At 32.4% G+C, this 10,118-nt stretch overlaps 2 protein-coding genes across 2 annotated transcripts in view; both read left to right on the top strand.

Moving 5' to 3' along the window:
- Positions 1-4,112: 4,112 nt before the first annotated feature.
- On the top strand, positions 4,113-5,126 carry LOC109158003 (germin-like protein subfamily 1 member 7). Its single transcript, XM_019305820.1, has 2 exons — positions 4,113-4,226; positions 4,547-5,126. Exons 1-2 carry the CDS (start codon positions 4,121-4,123, stop codon positions 5,113-5,115), a joined length of 675 nt encoding a protein of 224 aa, XP_019161365.1. The 5' UTR covers positions 4,113-4,120; the 3' UTR covers positions 5,116-5,126.
- Positions 5,127-8,762: 3,636 nt separating this feature from the next.
- The window catches only part of LOC109158258 (germin-like protein subfamily 1 member 20), a 50,582-nt gene continuing 49,226 nt past the window's right edge, over positions 8,763-10,118 (top strand). The window contains exon 1 of the mRNA XM_019306159.1: positions 8,763-8,914. Coding sequence (XP_019161704.1) covers positions 8,788-8,914 — 127 coding nt within the window. The 5' untranslated portion in view covers positions 8,763-8,787. The remainder of the gene's footprint in view (positions 8,915-10,118) is intronic.

Here is a 10,118-nt window from a genome sequence, read left to right as displayed (position 1 = left end):
TTCAATTTCGCTTTCATTCTAAATATTTGTAATGTCAAGGATGGAATGCTCTTTCATTAAATAATAAGAAGTTTATTGTGGTATGAAATATTGCAAGTTAATGAGTTAATTCCCATTTTAAAGTAATTTAAAATGAATTAGTTACTAATCAGGGGTGTTTGGTTCAGGTTATATAAGATAACAAAGGTTATATTTGCTTGGTAATATAAGATTCTCATGTTTGGTTCAGGGTATGTAACTTTTCTAGGGAATCTCAGATAACCTCCGCAAACTATTGGAAGGGGATGTGAGATACCCTCCAATTTCTTAGGTAATCTCACATTCCCTTGTCTTATATATTACTAATGTTGGGTTTTGGACGTTTTAATCAATTTATTTTATTACCATTGTCTTATTTACATATCTTAGTTTTAAACCAAACACAAGAATCTAACATTCCCTAATGGTCCGTTTGGTTCACGGAATAGACTGGGAATGGCATAGCATTCCCAGTAACAGAAGTATTCTTCTGTTTGGTAACAATGTGTATTAAAAGAGGTTGATGGTTTGACAAATGATGAAATGGACCTTGTTTCGTTTAAGCTCACTGATCATCCTAATAAAGTAGCTTTCTTTCAGTCTTGATCCTGATCGAAGACTACAATGGATCAGAAGATTCCTTGCTATCAATTAATCATTTTATGAACATTGTAACTTGCATTGGATTGTTTTGAGTATTTTGTTAAAAATAACATATGTTATGCTTCTTTTGAATATTGTTAAATGTTCTTTACAAAAGTTTGTTATTTATATGACTATGTTGTTTTGAGTATTAATCACTTGATATGACGATGATGATGATATAATAATAATAATAATAATAATAATAATAATAATAATAATAATAATAGTTTTTGTACAAGGGCATTTATGTCTTTTAAACATATATTCTATTCCTATTCCTTAACCAACCAAACATTGGAATACAGTTCCCAATGTCTATTCCTTTAGCGAACCAAACAACAGAATACAATTCCTATTCTATTCCTTGCCTATTCTATTCCCTATGGAATAGCATTCCTATTCCCTCCAAATTCATTCCGTGAACCAAACGGCCCGTAAGGTAATATAACATTCCCTAAGGTAATCTAACATTCCGTGAACCAAACGCCCTCTTATGGTTATCATTATCCCTGCAATATTCTCTTATTTTTTAAAGTGGATCCCATTTTCACATCATCAATTTTGTAAATCTCTTATTAAGACTAGTATTATGACTCTATTTGAGTCACATTATGACTCCCTATCCTAGTCTCCCTATGATTCCTACTTTTTATCCTAGTCTCTCTATGATTCCTCTTGTATATATTCACCCAGTCTGTACAGTTATTAGATAGTTCATTCAATACAGTTTTATACCTACAGTTCTCATCTGGTATCAGTTAGCTAGAGTTCATAATAATTATTATTGTCATCATTAATAATAATTATTATTGTCATCATTAATAATAATTATTACTGTAGCAGCAGCCGATGGCATCGAACCAGGATACACCGTATGTGAAGCGGACCAGTCAGCAACGTGGTTTTAAAGTTCAATGTCAAATTTGTGATGGTTTCGGCCACACGGGCGCCAATTGTTTTCGGTGCTTTGATGAACATTGTCAAATTTGTAATGATTTCGGTCACACGGGAGCCAATTATTTTCGTAGCTATGATGAACAGTGTTAAATTTGTAATGGTTTCGATTACACAGGAGCCAATTGTTTCCGGCGTTATTTAGGGGCTCTGCATTCTCAGGCTAATTTGGTGTTTCAGAATAACTTGGGTGCTAAAACCTCGTCAAATTCTCATACTTGGGTTCCGGATACTGGAGCCACAAATCATGCAACTCCAGACATAGATGCCCTTTCTACCTCGGAGAAGTACATTGGTAATGACACTTTACGTGTCGGTGATGGTATGGGCATGTCTATTAGTCATGTTGATCATGCTACTTTTAATACCCCTTCTAGGTCTTTTACGATGTCCGATATATTGCATGTTCCTGGTGTAACACCCCTAATTTTTAAAGCGATTAAAAGCTTATATAAATAACGCGAGCTATCATTAATTACCCCAAACAGAGCATAACTAAACACAATTGTCGGGGTGCTATGCCACATCTAGTTGCTCAATTCTTCTTTTCTTTTTACGCTTCTCAAACCTTGATGAATATTTTCTAGAAGACATATATAAAATCATATGGAAAAAATAAAAATTTACAACCGAATCGAATACGAATAAAATTTAGATTCGAATACGAATAATTCTCAAAATAATCAAATTCGAATCGAATAGTAAGACATTTTAGTCTTTATACCACTTTTTCCATCGCATCCCCAATAATTTTATTATTCACTACCAAACAATGTAATTTGAATTCCTACATTATTCCTACCTTATTCTTTTCCCACCGAATTACAATTCATTTCCTTCCTAATTCATTCCTCCCAACCAAACACCCTAGAAATCATGATTAAAAAAAAAAAAAGAGAAGAATTATGATTTCTTCTTTAGTCACCACCAATCAATCCCACTAAGCGATAGGGGACTAGCCAAATTGTTTAATTTGCTTCATTCACATCGGTGGAAATCAAACTCCTCACCTCATACTTAAGGGACGAGGTGCTGAACCATCAATCCATTGTATTTATAGATGAAAAATGTGAGAATTATAAATTTGTATGATTTTTCAAAAGGAAAGTGTTATCCTTTATTTAAGGTGTTTAAATATTAATTATAAATGACACTTTTGTCCCATGATGTTGATATTACTAAATTGTCTATGAGTTTGGGCGGGAATATATATATATATATATATATATATATATATATATATATATATATATATATATATATATATATATATGTATGTATGTATAGGCGAGTTCAGGTGCGGCAGTGTTTTACGGTGCGGCGGTGCGACAACACCAATAGTTCAACAAATATGCACCATCAACGTTAGGAAAATACACCATAAAAAACAGAGTAAACAAAGCCCCGCATCACCAAACACACACCATTAGGTGTGAGTAAAAACATCATACACTGTTCGGAAATACACCATTGGGAGTGGTGAGTTATATGTTGTATTTTTTTGAGTCTGTTGTGTATTTTGTGATGTTTTATTGCATTTTATTGTGGTATATTTTTCTTACACTGTTGGTGTATTCTGGAATTCCGTCGCACCGCCGCACGGGAAGATCCCGCCGCATTTGAACTTTATTCTATATATATATATATATATATATATAATTGTTGGTGATATATATAGCAGCTAAGGTAAAGCCGCCATGGCAACTATAGTGTTATCGTCGGTGTTTGTTTTGGCGAAGATTGCTCTTTTACTTTTCGCCTCTTCCCTATCTCTCTTTCTTTACTTTTTATTTTATTTTATTTTTATTTTTGAGATTCCATAGTTGCAACTGCCACGACAGTTGTGAAGGTATCATGGCAGTCACGTGACATATGGAGTTTAAAACACTATCACCATATTATCCTCCTTTTAAGTTACAACTTGAGTGAATTTTTTCCCTTTATTTCTTAACTTTTTATTGATAGGATCAAAATATACACAATTTTTCTATTAAAAAAAAAGGGGTGGGGAGAGTGGAATTGTAATTTATGCCCCTCCATAATATGTCAATTATCAATATCACCCATGAATTATTAGTGGTGTAAATGTTGTCCCTCAATTTTCAAAACGGTACATATAGTGTCCTCCCGTAGAGTAAATGGGCCCCTCATTTTTTAAAACGGTACATATATATATTGCCCCTCCCGTACAGTATGGGAGGGGCAATATATGTACCGTTTTGAAAATTGAGGGACAACATTTACACCACTAATAATTTACGGGTGACATTGATAATCGACATATTTTGGAGGGGCATAAAGTACAATTTTTTCAAAAATAAAAAATAAAAATACATTGTACGTTTAGTTTTCTTTATGTATATTGATAACATCACTCTCTGATCTTTCGAACTAAATTCCCTTACCTATTAAACTAATAAATATTGATTAAATTACTTGGCACTAAATTCCCTTACAATCTTTCAAAAAAAAAAATTCCCTTACAATGTCGAGTCTCCCCATCATGAAATCCTTACTTCTTTTAGGTTTAGTAGCTTCGTTTGCTCGTGCATATGATCCTAGCCCTATGCAAGATTTTTGTGTTGCAGTTCCTGATGCCCAAACTGCCGGTATACTATACATTCACATTATATTTTTATTCTTATATTTTTTTGAATGCATATTTTTATTCTTATATATACCTTCATAGTTCATACAATTAATTTCTTGAATTGTTAACTAAATATAGATTCTGTTTAATAGAGCTTATTTTAGAGTTTATAGCTTATATTAAATAATAAATAAGCAATAAATTTTGTTTGGTAAAACATGAAGAGCTTTTAGGTGTGTGCCAAATAGAGCCTATAATATAATTGTGCTTGCATTATAAATATAATTATATTTTTTTTTGACACATAAATATAATTATATTGGTTGTTGATACATGCAGTGTTTGTGAATGGGAAGGTTTGCAAGAACCCAAAACTTGTTACGGCAGATGATTTCTACATAGCTGCTGGGCTTAACACCCCTGCTAGAGGCACAAAACGTACGTTGGGAATAATATCAAACTTAATAGATGTGGACCGATTCCCAGGGCTGAACACCATGGGGTTAACATTATTTGGGCGAATAGATTTCGAGCTCAATGGCCTAATCCCACTCCACTACCACCCTCGAGGCAGCGAGGTTGTGTTTGTTCTGAAAGGCACTCTCTACGTTGGGTTTGTTACTTCAAACGCACAAAACATTGGGAAAAATACGCTTTTCGCCAAAATTCTTAACCCCGGTGACGCCATCATTTTCCCCGTGGGACTTGTTCACTTCCTCTATAACGTTGGCCGCACCAATGCTACTGCCTTTGCCTCTTTCAATAGCCAAAAACCAGGATTTGTGTACCTTGCAAATGCCGTGTTTGGACCTGACCCGCCAATTTCAGACGATGTGCTCGCCAAAACATTCCACCTGGAGAAGAAGATCGTGCAGTATCTTCAAGCACAGAACTGGACTCTTGCCTAATTATATATATATATATATATATATATATATATATATATATATATATATATATATATATATATATATATGCCTGCGTAGTACGTAGTACGTGTGTATGTTTACGACTTCACTACCTCCCTGGTTTGGCATAAAATATTCTAAATAATAAATAAATTATCGATTTGCTTATTATGCTTTGAAAATTTGTATTTTAAGCAAATCGTGTTTTGTAATGTCAAGTATGGTGTACATGTAAGTATTTTCCCTAAATATAATATATTATAATATATTGTATTAATTGGGTGATTGTGGTGCAAGTAGGAGATTGAGTCAATTACTTAATTCCTTAGGCAACTCAGGATATTCAGTTAAGCTTTAACTGAATATCTGCCTATGTTGATGGCATGTAGACTTCTAAGCAAAATAGTCCTCCCACAGCTCCCGTGTTCAGTATACACGCACCATTAGGTATTCAGGAGAGAAGTGGTAGACAAAACTATTCTGCACGTTTATCACTCTAGCGGCAACATCAATGACTATGGCAAGGGATATTCAGGCGATCCTAAAGCTTCGGTAATTACGTGTTCAGGTTTCTTGTTATTAAATTTATGTTAGTCAGATTATTGTCTAACAATACATACTCTTTTACTTATTATGCGTTGAAAATTTGTATGTTAATCTCAATTTTAAAGAAATTTAAAAAACAAATTACTTATTATATTTTAAAAAAATAAAATTTAACTATTAAAAGTAACAAGGTTCAAGATTTAATCTTACGGGATACAAGAAGATGAATGAAATTCTTAAGTTACTTTGTTTGAGAATTTCCTGTAAAATTGTAAGCATGTGAAATATCTTGGTTTCCTGCCTCCATCAATTGCCTGTTAATTTTCGTGTATTCTTCAGATGTCTCTCCAAATATTTATATAAAATATTTTGATGGTTAGGAGAGGTTACATGGAAGTTACTAGTAGTTGAAAACCTCAACCTCCATAAAATATATCTATCCGATATATCAGGTATGGAAAATATAATTACATGAACTATGTAGCATGTACATTATGTACCTTCGTAGATTTATGTACATTATGTACTTTATGTACTTATGATTTTGTGTGCTGCCCGCCTGTGTGCACTGTCGTTCATGGACGTGTGCACGCCGACCCAAATATTGTGGATTCACACCTGCATACTATATTGGATGTGTGTATTGTCGTCCACGAATGTGTGCACACCCGCATTTAGTTGTGTGCACGGTATATGTCCACATGTTTGTATTTTAAGGGTGTTCACATGAGGACCACAATATATAGAGGACTTTGCGGACTGATTACGGGCATACAACAAATTAGTATCATGCACACAATTTAATACACAATGGTACAGAAGAATACATGTAAATATCAGGTTTCGAACTAAGGCTCTATTAATTAACAAACCTATGCAGACAACATACAAACTGTGGCACACGACTACATTAGGCCAGACACACGACATACAGACTAATGGCACACGACTACACCAGTCCACACAGTCCTCTATAATATAGTGGTCCTTATTTGAACTCAACTATATATATATATATATATATATATATATATATATATATATATATATATATATATATATATATATATATATATATATTATATTCATTATTTCAATGCATGTTAACCATGCAAAATAATAAATAATAATATATATATTTACACTTACAAGCATGCTGCCAAACAAACCAACAAATCATGTAATCAAGCATGCACCGATTCGTTTTTGAAAGTATGCACCGATTCGTTGTTGAAAGCATGCACCGATTCGTTAATTTCGCTTAACAGCCGAATCAACAAATACGAACCGAATCCACAAATTGCATGTACATAATTAATCCAACGAGTTGTCATAATCCATCCGGTAAATAGCCTCTACCGTATGTACCCATAAACATGAACCATCCGATTTTGTTAAGGCACATTATCCAACCCGAATTGATAATAATCAGCAGAGATTTTGGAAGGCTCAACAATATGTACTCTAAGGCAAAATAATATGCACTTCGAAGGCACACGGCATACCAATGTGCTATGGAAGGCTCAACAATGTGCTATGTAAGGCAATGCAATGTGCACTGGAAGGCATACCAATGTGCTCTGAAGGCATAAAATTGTGTTCTAGAAGAAGGAAAAAAAATACACCGAAAGACAAAAAAAGTTATTTACCCAAAGCAATATGCACGTGAAGGCATATCAGTGTGCTCTACAAGGCACAACATTGTGCTCTTCAAGGCATAGCTGCAAGAAGGGAAAAATGTTTTGAAAAAAAAAAAAAAAAAAAAAAACTAACTTACACAAAGTTACCATAATGTCACCGTTTTTTTTTTTTTTTTTTTTTTTTTTTTTTTTTTTTTTAATAGCTTCATTCTTACGCTTAATCTGAACTGAATCAATGGATGAGATTATACCCTATTTTTCACCTAAAGCTTCTTTTGCACATAATTTGTTATATATATATATATATATATATATATATATATATATATATATATATATATATATATATATATATATATATATATATATATATATATATATATATATATATATATAGGGGTGATCACATGTGACCATGTTGTTAGGTGTGGTTATATGGTCAATTATAGGCCATTAGATTAGATAGATCCAATGAATCATATTAATCAAGATTTTTTTCAGTATTTTCGCACACATTTTCCTACCCAGCGAACTGCAATGGTAAACTCGTCATAAAACACCGGAATAGGAAAAATCACATTGTTGTGTGTTTTATTACACTATTGGTGCATATTGTCAACACAGTTGGTGTATTCTGGAACCCGGCCGCTATAAATGGCCACTGTAATTACCATAACACGGGAATACACCATTGGTGTGTTTCACTGTGGTGTATTTTATTACACTATTGGTGTATGTTGTCAACACTGTTGGTGTATTCTGGAACCCGTCCGCTATAAATGGCCACTGTAATTACCATAACACCCTCACTTACCAAAACACGCGAAAATTCTCAGAATTATCATTGCCGTTAGATTAAATTGATTCAACGACACAGATACGACCACACGACCAGATTGGAGCGACGTCAGAAAGAAGGCTTCTACAGAGCTCTTGCGGAGGAAACAATAGGGACTAGTTTTTGGGTAACCCCCTCACACTGATAAAAAAAAAAAAGAAGAAGAAAAAAAAAACCAAACAGAAAAAAATATAATTTTCTAACTTTAAGCTAAACAGGTTAAGACTATTTTCTAACTTTTAGACAAAAATATCTGAAAATAAAAATCTTTATCGAAAAATTTCATAAAATATTTTCTGCATTTCCAAACGGATTATGAGTTCTTAAAATTTGAATTTTCATTAAAAAAAATTAGAAAAGTCTATTCCTTCTCCCGCCCGACTTTTCCTTGTATTTACCCGGCGGGACCATCATTCTGGTATAGTATTGTGAAATTTTCGTTTTATGTATTGATAACCTATTAATAACAGAACAGAACCACTAACTATTGAATTAAATTCTCCTACCAAACTAATAAATATTACTAAATGTTTAACAATTATTTTTTAAATATAAAAATAAAAATACTTATAAATAGGTACCTTTAATTTCTCATTGTGATTCCAACACATACACCCATCTTGTTAAAGAAACATAACAGCAATAACAATGGCGAGTTGGATCCCCATCATGAAATCCATACTTGTTTTGGGTTTAGTAGCTTCGTTTGCTGGTGCATATGAACCTAGCCCTATGCAAGATTTTTGTGTTGCAGTTCCTGATGCCCAAGCTGCCGGTATACTATACATTCACATTTTTATTATTATATATATACATTCTTGGATGGTTAACTATATGTAGGCTCAGTTTGGTAGAGCTTATTATAGCTTATTTTAAGTAATAAATAAGTTTCTTTGAAAAAAAAAGTAATAAATAAGTTATAAGCTCTGTTGGTCATGAAGAGTTTAAAATAATAGATTATTTTGAAACACTAATCCTAAGTAGTGTTTCAAAATAAACAATTAGCTTTTAAACCTTTTTTTATTTTTATTTTTATTAATTTACAAAAATGACACAATTACCCTTCATTAATCAATCCTAAAATCTTAGTTTATCTCTTTTTTTTTTTTTTTTTTTTTTTTTTTTTTTTTTTTGTATTTTTACACTTATAAGATAATTCAACAATTATGTTACCAAACAGTTTAATTTGAATTTAGTTAGTTTATTAGTTATTAGCCAAGGGCGGATCCAAAAAATTTCTTCAGTGGGGGCAAAAGAAAAATAAAATGAAACACTTAGAGGTTGAGGCATAAATATTGTTGACTAGGGATAAAAAAAATAGATTAAAACGCGATAAAAAATATTCAAAACAAAAACATAGTTCAAATAGAAATTACATTGTTAGATCACTCATGTAACTGTTAATAATTAAAAGAATACCCCAATGTTACATATAAAAAATTCAATTATGTTAAAAGGAAAATAGAATCGAGAGAAAAGGAGAATTTCTTATTCATTTGTTGTCTGTCATCATACAATCACAACACCTCTATATATAGAATACAAACGTAACGGAAGATATAATGGAGACATAAATACATGAACCGTTACAACCATTATATAATCTATAATAATGTCCACATAATGATGTATTTATAACACTTCCCCTTGGACATTATTTGTCCATGACCTTGCCTCGTTAAAAATTCGCTAGGAAAATCCTGTGGGAAAAACCTAGACAAGAAAAGAGTACAATAGAAAATATATTCATGCCTTATTAAAAACTTCACTAGGAAAACCACGTGGGAAAAACTTAGTTGAAGAAAAGAGTACATGACATATGTAGAAATCATATATTGTATTATTTGCCTCATTAAAAACCTTAACTTAAGAAAACCCTGTGGGAAAACTTAGTTAAAGGAAAAAGGCTACAACTATAAGCCTTCGAGGCATAATCTTCAGGATTTTTGGGGTCTGTTTATTTAAGCACTTATTTTGCA

Source organism: Ipomoea nil, unplaced genomic scaffold (genome assembly GCF_001879475.1).
Source record: "Ipomoea nil cultivar Tokyo-kokei standard unplaced genomic scaffold, Asagao_1.1 scaffold2805, whole genome shotgun sequence".
In the NCBI taxonomy this organism is placed as follows: domain Eukaryota; kingdom Viridiplantae; phylum Streptophyta; class Magnoliopsida; order Solanales; family Convolvulaceae; genus Ipomoea; species Ipomoea nil.
The sequence above is the reverse complement of the archived record's forward strand: the minus strand, read 5'-3'. Positions and strand labels throughout refer to the sequence as shown.